This window comes from Myodes glareolus, chromosome 8 (assembly GCF_982192425.1).
Source record: "Myodes glareolus chromosome 8, mMyoGla1.1, whole genome shotgun sequence".
NCBI classification, from domain to species: Eukaryota; Metazoa; Chordata; class Mammalia; order Rodentia; family Cricetidae; genus Myodes; species Myodes glareolus.
This window is the reverse complement of record NC_142033.1, coordinates 23,774,287-23,798,118: the sequence shown is the minus strand read 5'-3', so window position 1 is coordinate 23,798,118 and position 23,832 is coordinate 23,774,287. Positions and strand designations below refer to the sequence as shown.

The 23,832-nt window shown below is 33.9% G+C and overlaps 1 protein-coding gene across 18 annotated transcripts in view; it reads right to left on the bottom strand.

The window, feature by feature from the left end:
- Positions 1-23,832, bottom strand: part of Epha5 (EPH receptor A5) — a 307,513-nt gene that overhangs the window by 137,907 nt on the left and 145,774 nt on the right. For 8 of the 18 annotated variants that reach the window (XM_048446301.3, XM_085691710.2, XM_048446300.3 and 5 more), the window contains exons 4-5: positions 16,201-16,356; positions 12,193-12,528 (exon numbers count right to left, since the gene is read on the bottom strand). The exons of 5 other annotated variants lie outside the window; for them this stretch is intronic. In XM_048446301.3, coding sequence (XP_048302258.2) covers positions 12,193-12,528; positions 16,201-16,356 — 492 coding nt within the window. The remainder of the gene's footprint in view (positions 1-12,192; positions 12,529-16,200; positions 16,357-23,832) is intronic. 5 more of the 18 variants (XM_048446307.3, XM_085691711.2, XM_048446308.3 and 2 more) reach the window with 1 other exon arrangement.

Genomic DNA, 23,832 nt, shown 5'->3' with positions numbered 1-23,832 from the left:
AATGTCGCCAGAAAACTCTGAGCTTGACGCATAGTGATAAAGTATTTTTCCTCTAATTACCACCATTGTTGTCAACATCTTTAAAGTAATTTCAAACACTATATATAATCAAGAAATTTAAGGTAAATTCTGATTAGATATGATAAATACTGCTCACTTTGTAAAACAAAAGCAAGAAAATCGAAGAGCAGATTGATGCTAAACTGGAGTCTATTTGCAAATTTGATGCAAATTCCTGACAAGACGTATACCATTTATTTTTAAAGTAGTCATGGTTAGTCATTATAGAAGTCTGCAATATTTTGAGCTGAAGACATTGATGGAGAAGTAGATGCAAACTGATGAAGTACTGTCTAAACTTAGTAGGGTGATTATTTTTCTTCTGCTAATGAGTACACCAAAAAAAGAGATAACAATTTTTCTCTTGATTTTAAGGTAGTGTTGATTTATTTTCAGAAGGAGCATAAATGATGGTAGGTTAGAAATAATGGCAGAACCTTATAATACAAAACAGAAAATAAGACTTCCTGAAAAGTACCTTATATTACATGTGTAATGTCCCAGTTTTAAGGTACAAAGTGCTAACACATTAGTCCTCTACAGACATAAGGAAAAGGAAATAAATCACACAGAAACAGGTCTCATTTTCTTCTGAAGGGAATCAATGTCAGCATCATTTTAGGAAATAACATTAATTCAGTTTGTTTTTTAAAACCCTTCACCATTAATTTTCAGGCAATTACAATCTTCAAATACTTAAAAAATTACTCTTAATGTATGCTTTCTGAAACGTGAACGTTTCCTAGTCAATTGTGTTAACAAATCAAGTACTCATGGACAGCTGTATATACAGGCAGGTTAGTCTGAACGCAACATTGATGGGAAAAAATAAACCGAAAGACACATAACTCAGAGTGTACTTCTCTTCAAATGTTACTACAATTTTCGTAGAGAGAAACATAAACATTAGCTATGAAATATAATTAAGAAGAAAAAATGCATTGTTGGAATAATATTATGTTTGAATTTAACTGTTTCTAAAAGTCCAAATGAAGTTGTTGTTTAACTGACAATTTAATCATCACTTTACAGTATGGGTCATATGTACAGACATACCAGATGTCAAGATTCAACACACTTTCCTTTCTTTTCTTATTAATGAAGAAAAATAATTTTTAAAAAACTCTCTCACACTGGAAATATACTGTGTTTAATAGAAATCAAAGAGTTGGTATTAAAGAAACATATCATCATATATGACTTTAAAATAAGATTCCTGTTCTGACAAAAAAAAGTTGATATTTTAAGATCAAATTTCAAACCAAAGAAGCTACTTATACTGTGTTCCAACAATATTTCAAAAAGACTGAATATTATTTACACAATCTATGATATCAAAGTAATTTAAAATGTTTCAATAGCCAAGTAATATTATGATATAGATTTTATGACATATCCTTGGTTAACAAATCATTCAACACAGATGTCATCAGCTGCACAGATCTTTCCAAACAAAGAATAACTATTTAAAGAGAAAACAACAAAAACAGTTAAAATAGTTTATCATTATGCCTGCTGTCTTCAACTTAGGGAACAGAAACAAAGCCACTTTGCACCTTTGCTAGCAAAAGACTTGCCTTACTACTTATTTCTTCTTTTCCTAAATGAGGCTGAATATCATGACTACATGAGTTCTGTGAAAATACTACTGCAGAACAGTATCTGGGATAAAGGAGAGAGAAAGTATATGGAGTTAACAAATCGGTCAGTCCTGCCTCTAAAGAATAAAAGACTTGCAATTGCTATGGAGTTCAATGCAGAATTTTTATTTTCATATTTTGTTTTATTTTACAAGCATTATTTTTGTTTGCATGTATCTGTGCACCATGTGCATGCCTGCTAGCCTTCAGAGGTCATAAAAAGTCATTGAATCCATAGGAACTGGAATTATAGATAGATGTGAGACACAGTATGTGTGCTATGACCTAAACCTGGGTCCTCTGCAAAAGCAACACATGCTCAACTGCTTATTCATTTCTCCAGCCCCTCAATGCATAATTATATTAGGTTTTATTTTTCGATTATTTCATAAGAAGTTAAAAGCCTCGAAAATTTGAAAATGTCTTTGACTACTATTTTTCAGAGTGTTTGGGAGAATATACAAGACAGTATAATCCAACAGGGTACAATGAAAGCAGAAAGTACTTAATAAAGAGTTGCTATTTGAATACATAGTAATCAACTTAGAAGAAACACAAATATAAATGTATCAATCACAAATATGAAATATGCATCTTGGTGCAAATAAGTTCATAGGATGCTTGCCAATGAGATGAATGATTGGGCCACAGCCTCTCTGCTCCCTGGATAATGAGAATAGTTTTCTCTGCGCTATCCCCCACATGGGATGCCAACAGAGGCCTCACTTCTGTTCATCCAGTCATGAGTTTAGACATTTTACACAAGGAGGAAAACTTATCTTTTTCACACATAAGCTAATGTTCTTGGGTATTTTGTTGGAGCAGCATAAAATTGAGTAAGAGGCCCTAGAATATTACATCAATCACTGCTACAAACTCTGCTGTAGAGCTATACTCAATTATTTGTAAATATTATAATGTCTGAAGAAGAAAAATGAAGAAAGTAGTTATATGTTATACCTAGATTTTGTAAAACTAAGCATATGAGTTATTACACACATATGTCTCTGCATACCTAATAGAAGGAAGAAAAAAAAGAAAGATGGACTATTAGATGGAATAGATCATACAAATTACTAGGTAGAGAATTATTCAAAGAATTCTAAAATAGTATCTAAAATATTATTTGTGCATGCATTCTCTCTCTCTCTCTCTCTCTCTCTCTCACACACACACACACACACACACACAAATACCATGCATGATCCTTTTAAACATATATATGGTTAGATTTTAGGGGTTGTGTATTTTCCTAGAATAAATGTTTGCAGAGTTTAATTTCCAGTAAAATAAAAGAAAAAAATCTATAGAAATTGCATAATTTTATCATGGCAACTCACACCTGGAATTCTGCTTCTGATCTTGACAATATAGAAAGTATGGGGCCAAAACCAAATCTTTTTAACACATAGAAATGCTAGTAACTATCCTATCTGCCTTTTCTTCCCATAATAATCTAGAAATATTAACAAAGTAACAAAAATTATCTTATCTTCTGTTCAAAGTTTTATTCAGGAAATAATATCCAGCAGTGAGTAGAGAAAACTTTTCCAAGAAAGCACCAGTTTAAACAGATCTGAACTGTCTAGGGTGTAAGTATAATAGTAAATAACTCCTGGTGGAGGGAGCCACCCCCCCCCAAGCATTTAGTATTCAGAGCATTACTACTATAGAGTAAGGGTTTGGGGGTTCAGATTTCTACTTCCCGAATAACTAAATTTCCGACTTGGAGAAAATGAATTCAAATCTTATACTTCTGTTTCTCCTTTCTAAACATCACAGTAGCAATAATACACTATTAAGATATTGATAGCATAAAGTGACAAAAAGTAGGGAAACTTTTTGTTACATGACTAAGCATACAGGTGATGAACCTTCTTGGAGAGCATCATCTTCATCATTGCAATATGTTCAGAGAAGATAGAGAAGAAATGCAGTGTGTGAAAGTGTCTCTTTGGAAATGAGGCAAGGCTATGGCATAATTTAGATCAATAAATAAAAATATATTTGTGAAGTTTTCCAAATATATTCTCTTTCAGTGTGTAAATCACAACTGCCAAGAAACATATATGGAATTCTTCATTGTGTTAGAAACTAGTTTCAACTGTGTTGTAAGTAGCGCATGGTGGCAGGCCTAGAACAAATCTCATTGCAGACAACTTTGAATGTAGGGAGTTGGCTTCAGGTGACAAATTTAGAGAATTATTTATTAGCAGCCATCAGGAGAACATCAACCTGATTAAAGACGTATCAACATCAAGCTGATGCAGAGACACTCATAACACATAATTGAGCAAAGCATTTGTGCCTTCATAATCCTTGTTTAGAAATTGTAGAAATTAAACTAATATCCAAAATAGTACCAAAAAGAGATGGTTAAAAGTTGTAGTTTTCAAAATCTGTTTTGAAGAACATATGTCTATTTTGTATATGTGAAGGCTCTATTCATGTCTTTTGCTCTTATATTCTTACTACTATATGCATTTCCTTATCCTATGGCTCTGGATACTTTATCAAAATGAGAAGAATCTACATGTTGGTAGTAATTTAAGATATTTGAAAAGCCCCTGTTGTAAAATGAGTTTTCGTGGTTTAATTGTCAATGCTGAAGCCAATTATGCTATTATCTATAATTCTATCCATTAGTATTTTAAGAATACTTTTTAAATTTCATGTCAGCAATGCATCTGTCCTTACCTTGCCAACAATGTTTAATGATGTGTTTTCTGAAGTCAGTTCTAGAGAATCACATTATTTGGAACACTGTTGACAAGTTTCATAAATACTCTTATCTTGACACTGCTTTCTATCCGTTACACTCCATGAAAGTCAATAATATTTTATAGAGTTTAATTCATTTAATTTTTAAAAATCATCCTATATTAAAAATGTTAATTTCTTTAGCCATTGACAGGATAAAAACTAAGATACTAGTGTGCATAATATTGTCCAAATAAAAGAAAAACAAGTTTAAGAATGACGGGAAGAAGAAAAAATATATAAATTCTGAGACCATCTACTACCCAGCTATTCTACATAAAAATGATGAAATAAAAATCTTCTGTGTACACATTATTACAGCAACTATAAAATATTAAATACACTGTAATGAGTAACAGCAAAACTTGAAAACATTCCTAACAAGCTTCATTATCTTTTGCTTGCTTGTTTATTTTTGGCTTTTTAATTGTGAACTCAGAAACCCAAACACCAGGTTTGGGATATTTCCTGTAGTATCTGTCAGGAAAGTTCCAGAAGTCCTCAAACAATGCAGGTCTTCTCCATTCTCTTGGTTGTCCAGCAGACTGAATGATAACTCCCTGCTGAAGATACCATCGACCTTAGTTATATTGTGTAGAGAAAGTAAGTTGGAAATGATGCCATATCTGAACTGCTGAGTATCATCCTATGAAAGCTACTAGGTGAGAAATGTTATCAACAGTCTTACCCAAATATGAACTCTATGGAACACAAGACCAATTAGCTGCTAAGCTGTGACTACTTGAACAATAGTAGCATTACTGTTGTGTTGTGGACTCTACTGTATTTTAGATCTACCATAAAGAAGACAGATCTATTATTGTAAACTACTTAAAAATCCATTACAAGGAATATCATAGGTCTCAAGTGAGTTCTGAATGCTTGTCTAGAAAAAAATATGGTAGAGTATCAAAATGCCTCCTAAATAAATGTTTATGGCCAGAGACAAATGCTACAATCATCCTTAGTAAAGAAGCCTCTCTTTTCAGTGAATAACAGTCAATAGGAAGACTCAGAATTGTATAAAATGTTGAGAGTAAATAAGGGATAAATGCTCATCACTACAAAACCGATGTATACTATTCCCTCTATGATGCAGGAGACATTTGTAAAAGGGATGGGAGAATAAAAGAGCTGGAAGACAGGAAGAACGAATATGGGATGCCTTTGTCTGGATCAGACAAATATTAGAATCGTAACTCAGAGCTGCTTTACATACCTTGCCTGAGTTTGTACAAGAATGTTTCCACCAACACTCAGGCTTTGTTAGGAGCATGGCTCAGGGCCTCCACTCCTCAAGCTGAACTATTTTCCTCTGATGGATTCAGGAAACATTAGAGGTCAATGGTTTCAGTACTGTAACCCCTGGTGACCCCACTATGTTCCAGTTGATTGTTTCAATCCAATCCTTAGACATCTGGCCTTGACTAGAACCACAAAATAGAAAGAAGAAATAGAATAGTGGGGGAAAGGCTGGGATTGATAAGGATAGGGATGAGATAAGGGAGCATGTAAAGAGGAAAGAAAATGTAACACTTTATGTACATGTATAGAATTGACAAAATACAACTACATAATTAAATTATAAAGTGGATATATGACAGTTGTAAGTGCAAATGATGGTAAATAAACAACAAATGTATCTATAGAATGTTTTCGCCATAGTAAAATGATTAGAATACAAATTCAGAGCATTTAATATTGATTGCATCATTCTTGATGAAGGTAATATTTATAGGATTCATTGAACATGGAGAAGTAGATCTAGTGCCTAACTAGATCCTTCATCCCTGCCAAGTTTGTTCATGGTACACAGAAGTTATTCTATACACTACCAGAGGAGAAACCAAGTTACAAGATGTATGATCTATAATGGTGACATGTCTCATTGACATGTTGTGATAATGGAGCTAATGTTGAAGGAGTAACCAACCACTATCACCTCCCCATAACCTCAGGAAGCTATGAGAAAGAAAAGGCAAAAGAAAATCCAGGAAGTGTTCTCAGATGTGTAGACATGCTCACAACAGACTTTTAAAAGTAACTTGAATAGAGAAAAGTGAGCAACTAGATGTACTACAGTGTATTGAATAGTTTTATGTGTCAACTTGATACAAGCTAGAGTTATGAGAGAAGAAACCTCAGTGGAGGAATCACTCTTTGAGATCAAACTGTAAGGCATATTCTCATTTAATGATTAATGAGGAAGGACTCAGCCCATAGAGGGTGGTGTTATCTCTAAACTTCTGGTCCTAGGTTCCATAAGAAGGTGGGTTGAGCAAGTCATTGTAAGCATCACTGTGTCTTGGCCTCTGCATCATTTTCTGTCCTGGGATCCCACATATTTGAGTCCCTGTCTTGACTTCCTTTAGTGATGAACAATAATAATGAAGTGTAAGCCATGTGAACCCATTCCTCCCCAACTTGCTGTTTGATCATGGTACTTTGCCTCGGCAATAGAAACCCTTACTAAGACATCCAGTGTAGCAAGGGTCTTCTAGTTAGAAAATGACTCTCTGATAACCATAGGAGTATATAATCTCTGCATATGTTCTACCTCACACAAAACACTTCATGAAATTAATATTTTATTCATTAAATCATAACACATTTGTTATGACCACATTTTAGATATAAGAACTATGAAAAGGGCTGAGTGTGTCTAAATGATAAATGGCCATGAAAGGAAGTTTAACTTAGCTTATTAGCTTGAGATAATCAAAGTGTGTTAATAGAGTCATCAAGTATCTCATCTTTCACAAGTGAGGGGACTAATATCAACACAATAGAATCTAAGTATTTAGCATTGAATTCCTGGTTTACAGGAGCAGTTAAATTCATTTGCTTGTCCTTTAAATAAATGAGACAAATGTATGTGGAGAATTGTGAAATCCTGAGTATTGGATAAATAAAAGAATCGAAGTGACTGGAAATTTACTTCAACTACTAAAACTTAGAAGCTTTATTGCTAGCTTTCTCCGGTATATATGACTGCTGAAATCTTCCTGTGCCCATCTGTATTTGTTTCACACCAAATGCACACCCTTGGTAGGTGGGTAACTACTAATAGAAAGCAATTCTCTTTGGCCCAAATATCATCCCATGTGTTGAGCATTCCATCTGACTCCTGGGAACCAATTATCTAGTTTGTAACAGGGACAAAATATTTCTAGAATATAACTTTCCCATGAATCTATAATTAAATTTGAAAAGTCATGGAGAAATAAGTATGAGATTAAGCTTTATACATTCCAAATAAAGAAGCATGTAAACTTTGTATTCAGCGTGCTATAAATATGGAACTGCAGATTATGTACTATTCCTTGGAGCTGGCACAAGTATTTAATCTTTATCAATTAATTTAACAAATATGAAATGAAATGTGGTTCACCGAGGATTTCTTAATTTACCAATGAAGATAAATCCAATGACTCACAAATAGTAATCTTAAAATGTAATTTGGTTAAAACCCTATACAGTTGCACTGATTGCGTCTCCGGAAAGGTCGCTAAGATACTTTCTGCATTACATCAAAGAAAAAAATAAAAGGTCAGTACAATTTTTGAAACTTTCATAATTTCTGATATCTGTACTTTATGGCACATAAATTGAAGTTGTGCTGAAATAACTTCCTGATTACTCTAAGGCTTAGGAGAGGAGAGGCAAATGCGATCCATGGCATCTTATCAGGGAGACGGAAACTATGAATCTCATAATAATCAGAAGAAGCTGAGCTGCAAAATATGCAGAGAGCTTGCATGCCTGGACTAGAATAACGGGTCTTATGACCTGTACCACCAAGAATTTCAAAATCTGAGGAATACACATTCAGTGATCAATTTATTCATGACTTCTCAATGCTTTTCATACTTGGATAAGCTATTGTACTGCACAATCCTTTAGCTACTAGAAAAGCACTTTAACTTGAAGGAGGACTTTGCAATATAATCCTTATTGTACATCATTTATTCCTTCTAAATGCAATTACACATTCTTCGTTATTTCTAGATATTCTAGAGAAAGAGAGAGTTGAGGAATTATTAAATACTAAATTATAGATTGGTGCGGGAGAATTGTCTGTATTCTGTCAATCATGTTTTAAATAAACGCTGATTGGCCAGGCAGGAGGTGTAGGTGGGGAAACTAGACAGAAAGTGGAAATGATGCAAGGAGAGCAGGAGAATTCTGGGGAGGAGGAAGTTGATTCCTCCCACTCCTGCCCAGATCACCGAAGCAGCAGGATGTGAGCTGCCCCACTGAAAAAGGTACTGAGCCACATGGCTAAAATATATAAGAAAAATGGGTTAATTAAGATGTGAGAGTTAGCTAATAAGTAGCCTGACCTAATGGGCCAATCAGCTTTATAACTTATAGAGATCTCTTGTGTGATTTTTCATTGGGGCTAAACAGGCTGGGGAAACAGGGCAGGACAGAAACCCCCAAACAAACAGGACCCTTCATGTTACAATATATTAACCTCAATTTTTGTAGATTCAAGATGTCCATAATTAAATGTCTGAAAAAGAAAATGAAGCTCCCACACTATAGAGAGCCTTAGATACATTGCTGACTGTCTGAAAAGTTTAAGGGCCTGGGAATCACATATGAAATATCAGATCTTTTATTGAAAGTTTTAATCTATTGAAAGTAAAATTTTGTACTTTTGAATATTAACTAGAGTGATAACTATATTTTTTGTCAATTTGACTATATCTTGAATTAATTAAAACACAAAAGTAGGGCACATCTGTGAGGGATGTTTTCACTAATTTGAATTTGGAAAATCCACTTCTTTCAGGTGGGAGGACTCACTTTTAATACAGATCTATTGAGGTGGGAAGACCTGCTTCTAAACTAGGCCATGACATTTGCTGGAAGCCTATATAAGGACCAGGAAAAAAGAAGGGTTTGTTCAATGCCAACTTGTTAGCAAGTCTATTCCTTCACTAGCATTTGAGCCTATGACTTCCAGATTCCAGCGTATGCTGAAGACAGGGTGAGACATCCAACCTCTGGACCAAACAACTACTTGATACTTGGACCTTCCATTTATAGACAACCATTGTTGTATTAGCTGGACCACATCCTACAAGTCATTCTAATATTCTCTTTCTATGTAGAGAGATTCATTTCTTAACTTTCATAACTTTAGAGAATCCCGACTAACAAATTGAGTAATAATTTTGAAATGTTATTTAGAAATAAATTATTATTTAGTATTAAAACACATGTGCATATTTTCGAATTTTAAATCCTAGTTTAAATATGGCCATTGAAACATTATTTAAACAAAATAATTAAATATATTCACAAGGCTATAGTATATGTACAATATTTTGCGAGCAGACAAATTTTCTAATTAAAGTATTTCAGTGTTTTAAAGGATGTACTGTTAAATGCCTATTGAAATATATATATATATAATTTATGTTCTAGATTTCTTAAAAGTATAAAACTGAAAAATCTTAATGTCATAAGTAAATGTAAATAAGTACTTGAAAAATGTTGTTACATGGAAGCCTATGTTAGTTTAGTTGCTTTCCTATGTGCTTATACACAGTTGTAACTGAATGCACATCCAGCCTTCCATTCTTTTTCCAGTTTGAAAGAGAACTCATTATACATGAATCCATTCAGATTCTACTCTCCTTCCATTCTCCTTTCTCCACAACCAAATCTTATTTCCTTTGTCTTACATCACATTTCCCTTGCTTTTCTCTTTCTTGTGTCTATGTGTTACTTTTCTTGACAAAAAAAATCTCAATGAAAATATTCAGAATTATTTCTTATAACTCTTCAAATACATTTTACATAATATGTTTAATATAAATCTATTATTTATTTTTTAAAAACTTTATATTTTATTAAAACAAATGTAAACAAGTATCACTAATATTTAAGTAACTTCTCAGACTATCAGCTTTTGGAAAATGTTTTAATTTTTGTATAAATCTTCATACATTATTTTTTTTTATGTTTTTATAGACAAATTTGGATAATCGGTTTTCATTCCTAGCTTAATGAAAAATTTCATATTGAATGAATAACCATTCTTCTTTCTGTATTTTTACCAAATTCATCCATGTTTTAGTAGCACATAAAACATATCAATTAGTAAATACCAGAACATCTGTTGAGGCTAGAACAATTTGTAAACTTTTAATCACAAAATAAACAAATATTATAGAAATCAATCCTTTGAGAAATTAAAATTTTAAGTTAAAATTTGTTAAAAAGTATTAAACTGAATACTTAAAAATGGAATCATCAAATCTAAATACAAAGCCCACTTCCTGTGACATTAAAACTTGGTGATGATTCAGCCATGGTACCACTAACTAGAATTCTTCTTAAAAGTTTCTTTAATTCACATTTTAGATAGAAATGAAACTTATTTAATGCAAATTAGGGATGTGGAATAAAATAGTTTTTTAAACTTAAAGAATAAGTTTGCAATGATTTTTCGGTGGGTACTATGATATCTAGACATAAGTGACATATATATCTCCTTTAATGACAAAAATTACAAATTACAGGATTGATATTACATGGCTACTGGGTGTAAGTAACTTCCTTACCATTTTACATATTGAAGGTTGAATTCACAAACATTGTACTTAGAAGATGCCAGTAAGTCAGAACTACAAAATATTGGCTGTTGATAATGTCCGTAAAATGAAAACGTTATTCTCTCATATAGCTTATCAGTAAGGAGCATCTTATAAAGATGTTAAGACAATGCAAACCACTAAATTTTCTCCCAAGGAAGAATATCTTAGTAAGTTCTTATTATTTACAAACTGACATTGTGTAGCTCATTTTAGAATCATATATGGTTGAGAGTTAAATATTTTAACCTCAAAAGCCTGAGGCTATAGCATTATAGTTGTATTTATCCAAATTCAGATGACAGTTCACATTACTGAATCCTTGTGATGGTTAATATGACTGCAGTCATGTGCCAGCCGAGGGGCAGATTTCAATGCTTTCTTATACTGAGAGATTTTTGATCACCCAGTGAATTGAAGTTCAGCACAGAATTCCATGCTGGTTAGTGTAAAAGAGATCACACACAGAAGTACAAAGGAATCTTCAGCTCAAACAGGTCTCTGTATCTGCCTCTTCAACATTGACTTTTTTATAATTCCAAGATTGCAACTTGAAAATAAGTGTGTTTTGAGTTTTTACAGCACCTAACAATTATTCTATTTTTATAAGTGGATTTGACAAAAAAATTGATGTATATTTGAATAAAATTGAAAAAATAAAGCAACGACCATTATAGCTTGTAAAGAAAACGTTGCTATGCTGTAAACAGGAAAAAAACAACAACAAATAAAGTATACTATGCAAACTAATTTAAAAAAAACTCTTGACATTAACAAAGCAACAAAATGTAGATTTGAAACATAAAACATACTATATATATATATATATATATATATCATATAAATGACAATTAGTAGGTATTAAAGGAATTACTTTAGAAATGTATGTTTAACGAAATAATTCATTAAAACATATCCCTCTTGTCTTTTGTCAATGGATGTTTGACTAAAAAAAATGTTCTCTTTAAGGTAAAATATACTTTGAGATATAGTTTCTTTTAAGTCTTAACCTTCTGCATGCTGAGGACACTCTCTCATAGGACCGCATCTGTGAAGTCTTGGCTGTGGATGCAATTGTCAGAACTAAGTCTAAAACATATAGTTGGGTTGGACATGACACTTACCTGCTTGATTCGTGGTTACATTTACAGACACATACTGCTGGGTCTCTGGGCTCATGTCGGAAACTCCATTCACTGCCCCAATTTCAAAGGTATAGTTTGTGTGAGCAAGTAGGTCCACCATCATGACAGAGGTATTTTTCAAGCCGATTTGCTGGGGGAGGTACCTGACATGATCTCCACACTCCTCACACACACCTGCATGGGAGTTGCACTTCTTGCATGCAATATAATATGACACATCTTTCCGTCCACCAGTGTCAGCAGGCGGAATCCACTCCAGAAAGACACTAGTTTCATTAACATTTGAGATGGCATTCCGAGGAGCTGAGGGGGGTCCTGGTTTGCAAAGTAAAGTAAGAAAACATATTTAAGATGATATTAATTAGTGTCCTTTATCATACTAATTCCTGGCCCGGAGAAAACTAAATTTATAATTAATATTTATGTCATATTTTATAATTTTTTTTAAATTAAAATTTTAGGAAAATGGTGTTGTTTATGCAACATAAAAATCATCATTTATTTTGGTCTGTTAAAAACTTATTTAATAGAATCAGATGTTTTTATTAAACTATATGTTCATAATTATGGAATAAAGCTATGTATTTACAGAAATGTTACGTAAATGTTTATGCTTAAAAACATAGTAAATATGTTTACTTAAAAGCTTTCTAAACTAAAATGCACAAAAAATCCAAGTCTTTGTACATTGAATAACATGCTTTCTCATTGAAAGTTGGAAGTAATTATGAATTCTCTGTTAAACAACAGTATTGGTAAATAGAGAACTTTTCTAGATGGCTCTTGACAATAGATTCTACAAGAAAGAAATCGGATGCATAGAAATTGAACAGAATTTGACGCTCTCCTGAGAGAACACAGCTCAGGAAAAAAGCGGATGGTCAAGACCACTGTTTATAAACTAGGCTCTTTCACTCACAGCAATTCAACATCAGAGTTTTAACTGGGGTTGGAAATTCTAGTAAAGATGATGCAAATGAGTACAAAGTGTTCGGTGTTATGGAATATTTTCGATCTTGTCGTTTACCGCAATAAGAAAAAAAATCATGCAATTAAAATACGTTAATAGACACATCATCTTAGACTAATACTGTGACAGCTTTTCTAATTTCATGTAGTTTTTATCACACATTTCATTTTTATACATGGACAGATTTGATTGCTTAAAAGCTTTCTCATCTAAATGATAACAAGTCAGTATCATTCTATCTATTTCAGAACCTAATTATTCATGTACAAAGAGGTAACAAACTAAATTTCTATAAGTTAAAATTTTAAATGTTTAAATATTTAAATTTCAGTCAGCTTTAAATGTTATGTGATCATGTGTTCTCAAACAAGCTTGCCCTTATGTTTGTTTGAGACTTAGTCTTTGTCTAAGTATCAAAGTGAGTAACTCTGCCAGTCATAGATCTCATCAGTTCCTCTCCCTAATAGTGGTGAAATAGTCTTCTTTTATTTGAATGAATTATAAACATGAATTAATCTTGCTAAGTCAGCCTAATATGTGTGTGTTCCAAATGTAAGTCTCAATTTTTATTTCAACCTTACATAACTCCACCATCTTTGATGAATATATTTAAAGGTAATTTGGGAAGAAAACTAGTGTTTCGGACAGTTTTACAACTACATTTAAATGGAACAACTCTGGATCTAAGGTCTTAGCTTGCTTCCCTCAAGCATTACTCAAAATGCCCATCACAAAACCTTAGGAAGTATTATATGCATTCATTCTTCCACATGTCTATTTCAACAGCCACTTTTTATCCACAAATATATTTAGAGATATGAATAAAAGTATTATTATTTATTACAAACTTTGAATTATTTAATGGAAAAATTTAAAGATAGCACAATTTCAGGTAACAAAAAATAATGGGCTTAACATTTGAGAAAGAAGAGGAAACAGACCTGAGGCATGTCAAATTCCAATTTATTGCTACCAACTGAATTCTACTTGCATTTATTTCTTTGTTCTAAATCAACAAAAGTGCACCTGGCTGGCTTCTTTTACTTAAGACTCTGGTAATAACACATCCACAGCTGTAGGTCACACATTACCAAGAAAACAAAGTTCAAGTGATATTATGAAGTAGTAGTAAAATTAAAGCATTCAACTTAGTCTACATCTAAAACACAGAACAGCCTCAACAGTCGATAAGATGTGTGGACCATGGTATAGTAGAAGAACGATTCCTGGTTTAAGTATATTCATCAGATTCTTGGCTTTTTTTTCTGCTTGGTTTTGTTCGATAGATTTCTAAAACTCTGTTCTCAGAATTTATATATAAAAAGGAATCAAAATAATAAATATTTAAGTTCAAAATGTCAATGACAGAACAAAGTTCAGGATCTTCTGAAACTCAGGCAAGTCATGAGGGAATCATGAGAGGCTGTGGTACTCTGAATACAACTGAAAACAGACACACACACTCAAAGTGGTACTAGTAAAAACGACTATCAGTTATTCCTTTGAATACAATAGTAGAAACCCACAGAGCTGAAGATGGAGAAAATGTGAAATCTGTGTACTTTAATTCCAAAGGAGAGTTAAGCAATTCTTACCACCAAATCAAAGTCTTCCCTTTGAGTCCAAAAATAAGAAACAGAAATGTACATCCATTTTTATGCTAAAAATGTAAACTATGGCTGAATCAGTTAAATACATCTACAAATACATAACTCTGTGAAATTTACGAAACAATCCGGTGCCATATTTTTAGTGTGTTCCTCTGATACATTTGGTATTGTTTGATACAACTTACATCTCACCTATTAAACACTGTTTGAATACCACTGTAACAAAATATTTTATCATTCTAGAAAACTATCACTACAAAAATATGTATAATACTCTAACTTATTGCGAAGGTATTTTGTTGCTAGTAATCATTTGGTCAACAAAATTATTACCCTTGGTTTGCAAAGTGTGATTTTTCAGGCATACATGAAACTCAGCCACTGAAATTTGTTTAAAATCCACTTGTGATTATTTTGCATAATGTCATCAATACTATTTTCTGTCTATAGATCAATGGGAAATTTATAGTCTCATGAACATTATTGAGTGTGCATACAGTTAACTGGCAACTAAAAAATAAAGTGAAGGTAAGCCATGAGTGGTACACATTGTGAAGAAAGATATATTCACTTTTCTTCTTAATATTTACTTTTTCCCATTTATTATAGACACTTTGCTAGTGAAAAATATCTCCAAGTATAGTCACCAAGCAAGTAAATGATGGGGAAGCTTGTTAGCAAACCATCTTTAAGTGTGTAAATAGTCACATTAGGTTTCCAAAAATATATTGAAATTAAAAATATATAATTTGGCTAGATGTGCATTTATGTACTAGAAATACTGAGAACAGTACCTAATATCTATCTACACTGATTATTTGATCTCACACAAAGCTTTTATAATGGTCAGTAACTCTAACTAAAAAGACACATTGTGGTTGCATGAAAACCTAGATTGAAAGCTGGGCTTTAAATAATGTTCTAATCTGCCAGCTTGGCTGTCAAGCTCTCGGACCGTGCCTTCATATTTTGGCAAATGACCTCTGTCTGGATAGCCCCACAGCTTAATCATGTAGAACTTGTTGAAGCTGTGATTTGCTGTGTAATTATAAGTTCAGAAAACTGTCTTCAAAAGAATTATATAACAAATCTGATGTGAAAAGACAAAAAGATGGGCTGAAGTCAAGTATACTAAATTAAACCACAAAATAAAAGGAATCATTTATTAGTGCCTCGGATGTTGAATTTGAAGTGAGAGGAAAGGATACTTCTGACAGCCTGTCATAAGAGGACATTTATTTTTCAGTGCTTACCCAAGGAATTTAAAACGTGGAAAAGGACCTGCACTGTGAATGGGAAACATGCCTGCTTTAGAGGGGCCTGTTCACAAAACACAACAGGCTCCTTTATGCCGTTTCTACAAACTGGTGAAAGGGACCATCACCAAATAGCCACGGGGTTCCTTACTTGTGCATGCCATTGTGGGCGGATCAGATTCCCTCCTGAAATAATCCTTTTCACAGACACAAGAGGTGGAAGCTTCCTCATGGGTGTAACTGTGAGGTGGACATTTGCTGCAGCTCTGGCTGTGAGGAGAGGCTTTGAAGAACCCAGGTCTGCACACTGTCAAGAGAAACGAGAGACTAAGCTTTTTCCTGGGAACAGAGGTAGTGCTTGCTTGTGACTAAGGTAATTATTCTGACGAGCATATACACAAGCTACAGAGAAGGCAATCTTTGCGCCACTTTCAAGAATTTTCCAGAAGCTCCCTGATCACACATAGCAGACCATCCAGATAATCAAATGTTCAAATTAACATGCATGGAATGCACATAATTTAATATTTCTATGCTACTGGAGCTTGAAAGACATTTTTTTTTGTTTTATAAAAGACACATACTTGTATGTGTTTACAATAGAAGCAGTCCAACAGGTTAAGTTGTTACTCTTTATTAGAGAAATCATATTAAAGAAATGCAATTTTATATATAATTTTAGACTGGTATGGCAAATAACAGTTTCCAACTTTTCTTATTAAATTTGTAAATGAATAGCTAGGAAACTGGCACAGCAGTAGGGAATTGTTATATAGGCATGAAGACTGTAGTCAGGGTTTCCACAAAACACTGATGTGCTGGGTGGGCTTCGTGCCATGTTGGTAATCCTAGCGACTTTGAGGCAATATGGGCAAAACTCAGAGCAAACTTGGTAGCTAGACTAGCCACAACTGTGAGCTCTGAATTCAGCAAGGAGCGTGTCTTTAACATACAAGACAGAAAGTAAATAAGATAGATAGGATACTTCCACCTTGGGCCTCCATATTCAGGGACACAAACACAAGAATGGGTCCATACATAAACAGACACACAAACACACACATATGCATGCTCCACATACAAATACACACCATGTTTGAAAACTTGGTTAATGAGCATATACTAAAAGTTTCTCAAGTTTCATGATAATGTATGATTATCTGGAATATTATCCATACAATATAGAAGCTTCAAGAGCCTCTATATTTTTGGCATTTTATTGTATTTTAAAAATGTGTTTTGAGGCACTAACTTGGAATTTAGGTATCTGATACAATAAATACCATCACACTACAAAATTCGTAATAATTATAAAAATGGAATGCAAGTCTTTCTACTCAGTTTTATCTGCAGAGAAATTTTCTGTGTTTCATCAAGACGGGTGTCAGAAAGTGCAAGGGATACTTAAATAAATTGGTGATACAGCCTGAAGATTACTACTACATTACATAAAATCAAATAGAAATCATTTTCTGATATTTGTTTTAACTTCTTTGGTAATGTAAGCTTGTTTTCATGAAGTGGATCTTTTACCGTGTGAATGACATCAGAGTTCATGTATTCCTTCCCCCATCAATGACTTATAAACCCAATATCAATATTCCTCAGACTTTGGTCAATATTAAGCAGCTGAGGCTTTGAATAACTGGCTTATTTTACTTGTAGCTAATATATTTTATTTTATGTTTTCCATTTTCAAGATTCTCTACATAGGGTGAAGAATGTTTTTTAAACTATCAATGCAGTTTTGTTGAAGCTCATAGAGGCATTTTTATTTCAGTGGGAGAGACATAATGAGCTCTGGGTAATTTTCATCTGCTATGAGTGACCTCAGGTTTTAGTAATCCACGCTGAGGCTTCCTGCCATCACTCTGAATAATCAGGACTTGGCAACATAAGGAGGTACTATTTTTTTAGTCCATCTAATTATGGTGATAGTGAAGCCTTAATGCTCTTACAAATTCATAGCAAATGTGAAGGCATTTGAGAGATAAGAAGAGCTTTCTGATAGTATTAAGACATTCCAGTAGTTAAATGATTAGAAGATTTAAATATTATTTTACTTATAATAGGATTCCTTAGCTGCCAATAGCATACTTAGCTGTTATCCAATTTTTCTTCTTTTATCCTTTCAGTACAACCATTCTCACTTTAAACCATTTGCTTTCAAAGGCATGAAGTGCAAATCCACATGTCCTCCATATCTGATTCATGTTTTATTGAAGAAACCTCTTTATATTTAAAAAGTCATTATATTTTTAATTATATATTTTTCTTTTGGAAATATATTTATATTTTATTTTATTAATTCTTTATATTATTACAGTCTGACCAAAGTCTGCCATCCCTCCACTCCTTCCAGTCCCTGAACGCCCCTTAACCAGATTCATGTCTCCATTTCCATTCAGAAAAGAGCAGACTTTCTGCAAAACCAACCTAACATGGTATATCAAGATACAATAAAACTAAGGAAACATACTCATATCAAGGTTAGTTGGGGGTCCTAAGAACAGGCAAAAGAGGCATAGACAACCCCTGCTCCCACTTTTCGGATTTCCACAAAACCCCAAACTACAAAAACTAACATATGTGCCAAGGACCTAGCTCAGGTTTCCTGACTGTTAGTTCAGTTTCTGTGAGCCCCTGTGGGCCATGGTTAGTTGAATCTTTGTGTCTTGTTCATGTGGTGCCCTCTCTTCCTCTGGTTCCATCCTATACCTACCTCTTAGGAGTCCCTGAATTCCACCTAACGCTTGACTGTGGGTATCTACATCTGCTGCCTTCAGTTTCAGTGGTTGTAGAAAACTCTCTGATGATGATTAAGCTAGGCTAAGGTCAATGAGTAGAACAGAGTATTACGATGAATCATGTCATTGACTTATCATCCTGCCTTTCTCTGACTGCTTTGGTTCCAATTTTATAATAACATTGGTTGCTTAACAATATTTCCAACTTAATGTGGGATGTCCTTCTGTATGCTGTGAGCATGTCTTTTTACCTTTGGTTAATAAAGAAACTACTTTGGCATATTGCAGGGCAGAATGTAACTAGAAGGGAAGTCCCAGGAGAGATGGGAGAAAAGAAGGCAGAGTCTGGGAGACACCAGTAGTCACTGGAGAAGCAAGATGTGAGATGACAAGTCACGGGTTTCATGGTAAAATATTGAATAATAGAAATGGAATAATTTAAGTAATAAGAACTAGCTAATAATAAATTTTAGCTAATAGGAAAAGTCATTTGTAGTTAATATTAAGCCCCATAGTGGTTATTTGAGAACTGTCAGGTGAGAGAAACCTCCAGTTACATCAACCCAAGATGACTTATTTAGTGCACAGCCCATCCTAAAGAGCATTTGTGCATGAACCTGTTTTCTATGGTTAAGCGGAAGCTTTGAGTATTCAGAACTTTCCAGGATCACAGTAAGTCACAGTTTTCAGCACGGGTGTGATAGTCTGTAAAGTAGAGTTTAAGAGTCATTTCACAACAGCACAGGAAATGTAACAGAGATAGGAAAGAAAAACTTAGTCTATTTTGGTATTGAATTAATTCATACAAAGAAGGTGTTGTAGATAAGACTAGGCGAATTCAATGATTTAGTGACATACTTAATGAATAAAATGAGCTAGGATAACATTTTTAGAATGACTTGAAGTATTTGGAATAACATGTACTGAAAATGTCTGAGCCGTGTTCTCAGATTGGCGAACATTTGATTCTAGAAGCTATGAGGAAAACATTGAACAATATTTAATGCATTATTTAGTGTAAGGTGTGTAAAACCTAAATAAAAACAGAGGGGGAGTTTGAAGTTCAGAACTAGTCAAGAAAATTATTTCAAGTCCTAAGTACTCATTTCTTTTAAATTGTAACCCTAAAACTCACATTGGCATGCCATGAGATGGCAATCATGCTGTTATTAAACTCTGGCTACGTGCCGCCGAGATGGCAAACATGCTGTAGCTAACTCCTTGTTGACTCTGGTTTTAAACATCAGCATAATTATGTTGCACCTGCTTCTCTCTTTTTTCCCCAAAAATGTTATAAACCCTGTTTCCCTCCGATAGTCATATAGTGTGTCTCTCTGTTGAAATAATAACAGTCCTTAGGAAGAAGAAGGCATGTTCTTTTATTCTTATCTCAGATCACCAACCTATCCATTGCTGTATTCATCCTACATACTATTTTTTTCTCTCTTAGCTAACAGAAATGAGTTGTATTTGAATCTGGAACCTGTGCTCTACTTTCTGAGATAAACTTTTCAAGTATCCACAAACTATTGACACAAAAAGTCAGCCTTTGCATGTGTACGTGTGTGTGTGTGTGTGTGTGTGTGTGTGTGTGTGTGTGTGTGTGTGTGTGTGTGTATGTGTAACTGCTAAACGGATTGGTTCTGGCATGTGGAGACAATTCTTTAAAACATTTCTCCATACATACAATGAACACAATACTGTAAATTATTATCCTATACTTATAACTCCAGATCATCCCTTTAAACCACAGATAGACACATTATCCACTGAAGCAGTACATCTGAGACTGCTTGGTGAGATTGCACATCCTACTTGTGCCCAGCTGCTTGTGAGCCTGCTTTCTTCAGAGAAACCCTGATACTCAATAAAAATATGTATCCTATACATTTCTGTGTAATTCTTTCTTTTAAACTCGTTCATATGTAGTATCCTACTATAATCTCCATTCATACTAATTGGATATAATTTTACTGCACTTAAAAATGCTTCTTTATAGTATCTTAACATAGAAAATTAAGCATTGCAGACTAAAACAGGAATGAATAAATTAATAATAAAGAGATGATCACCAAAAATGATGGAGATTTAACATGAAAGCATATAGTAAACAAGGAGATTTACACGTGCATAAATATATAAATATAAATATATTTCAATTAAACCCATCCCCACATCCTCATCTTTAACTTTTACCATTTTCCCTGACTATTTTTTCCTTCCTAATAGCATATATTCTTCTTCATAGGCCCACTACTTCTCTTTAGTACTGCCTGCATGTACACAGAGTGGGAAGATCTACTGGGAATTGAATGACATTCTTCCTCTCACACCCTATGTCAATGAATCCTCAGTTATTGGTCTTATGATCCCCATCAAGATTTGTGTTTGAATTCTGCAGGCCTTGGGCAGGTAACTATAGCTGCTGTTGGTCTATGAGAATGTTGCTCCTGTCATCTGAGGGGTAATTATGTTCTACAACATAAAGAATCCAAAATTACAATACAAACAAAGCAAATAACCCAATAAAAATGCCTTATGGATCTAACCAGAATCTCAAAAAGGAACTATTGGTAGCTTAGAAATATATTTTTAAACCTTATTAATTAAATATTAAGACTAAACATGTAAAAGTGGCATTCATCCCTCACGTAATAAGGGAATAAACTAAACTGACATTCATTTGTCCACCTCAAAAATGAGGTTGTTGTAGTCTGGAGAGATATCTCAGTCTATATTTAAAACATTTTTAAATGAGGTTGTTTGCCTGTGCCCAAGTCAGAAGAGCAGCTGGTGGCAATTGAGACTTAAGGTGTCCACCCTGCAGGAGCCAACTCCCTGATGGATGATTCTTTGATAGGCAAGACACTGAAACCACAGAGGATGTTTGCTGCTGCTATCTTTCTCTGGTGTGAGTATCTTTTCCCCTTAGCCCCCTGAGATAATATGTGTAGACCAAATAGAAATAATGAGTAGGCTCATAACAGTAGAGTGCTCTCCTAACTAGAGATGCACATTTCTTCTCACAGAAGACTTTCCAGAATCATCCATTGCTCCCTAATAAAAATGTTCAAAACATTTGAAAATTGTGGTTCTAACAATATTTTTATTGCAAGGATAAAGGGGAAAATCAATAATAAACCAAATTATGCGACCTGTACAAAACCATGTGAACTCTTAAGTTATTCTTGGATGTAGTCAAGGGGAAATCTTAATACACCAAATAAATAAAAAGGAAAATACCACACACTAAAACTTCACTGAAAATAAGACAAGTAACAATACAAATGTCATCGATAGGTAGCAATTAACATCTATAATACAATAAACAAAAAATTAAAAGAGTAATCACTATACCTCATGTTTAGAAAAGAAAAGAATAAGGAAAATTAAAAATAATTGAAGTAAATATGTATATATGTCAGATCCGAAGTTGGTGAATTTGGAATACAAAGTCAATATAATAAAGGATCCATTCTTTAAAATGATACATAAGTTGATAAACATATTTCTAAGCAGAAAATCTGGAAGACAAAATAAAGTTAATGGTGAAAATTGAGACATTACAATTGATAAATATGAAGTATAAATTGGTACTTAACTCCCTAGGTCCAAACGAGAAACAGAAGGAAAGAGAACATGAGCAAAGAAGGCAAGACCAGAGGGAACCTTCATCTGACGATGGATGGTGATACAGACGGAGACCCACATTGGAGCACCGGACTGAGCCCCCCAAGGTCCAAATGAGGAGCAGAATAAGGAAGAACATGAAAAAGGAAATCAGGACCGCGAGGGGTGCCATCACCCACTGATACAAGGGGACTGATCTAAGGAGAGTTCACCAAGGCCAGTTGGACTGGGACTGAACAAGCACGTGATCCAACCAGATTCTCTGAATGTGGCTGGCACGGAGTCTTTCTGAAAAGCAATTGACAATGACACTGGGACTTGTTTCTTCTGCATATACTGGATTTTTGGGATCCAGTCTGTTTGAATACTCACCTTCCTGGACCTGGAGGGAGGGGGGAGGAACTTGAACTTCCCACAGGGCAGGAAACCCTGACTGCTCTTGGGGATGGAGAGGGAGTGTGGGGAGTAGGAGGGTGTTGGGAGGAGGGGCGGAAATGGAAACTTTTATAATTTAATAAACTTTGAAAAAAAAAGAACATAACTAAAAAAAAAAAAAGATGTCTGGGAAGTGACTTCAGTCTGCACAGTCCTTGCTTTGTTAAAAAGAGAACTGGGTTTTTTCCTCAGCGATCACACTGAAGAAGGAAAATGGAGCATAGTAACTACCTCTATCTCCTAAGAAAAGACAGACAGATTCTGGGTTGATGTAAAAAACAAAAAGAAAGTGAATGGCACCCGTGGAATAACATCTAAGCGCTTCATCTGACCTCCATGTACACCTGAACACAAGTTCATTCTCACTCACAGTGAAAAGCCAGACAAATAGGACCAAGAGACTTATTGGGACTCATCAGTATAAACTCTTTATGAATGATGAACCGAGTCTTTTCAGTCTTCAACTTTTTTCTTTCTGAAGCATACAAATACAAGTATTTGGTGTAAAGAGCAATTAATTTGACATCAAAGGTAAAATGCAAAATTGATTTATTATATCCTTTCCATATTATTAACTGACGCAATTATTGAACAGTCCTTTATGATTTCAAATCTTCATAAGAAAGAAAGCATCAAGTATCAAAAGTACTTGCTGAATCTACCAAAGTGAGTTTTCTGTAGAAAAACAGGAAATGTAAGGAACACAATCTCAATTAAGGTTAAGAAAAACATAGTATTTGCAGCTATCAATAAAGCTTATAATATAGTCTTTAAATTAAAAGATGTACAAATACCCCACTTACAGTTATCTTTCATAGCAAGCAAAGACATTTTGTTTAGGGGTTGTTTATAGTTTTCATTATCTGGGTTTTTCATTTTCTTATTTAATTTGACGAAATGCAACTATATATTCATAATACATTATGAAATCATCTTGTCAGTCTTTATTGATTCTCTCCTTAATGTAAAAG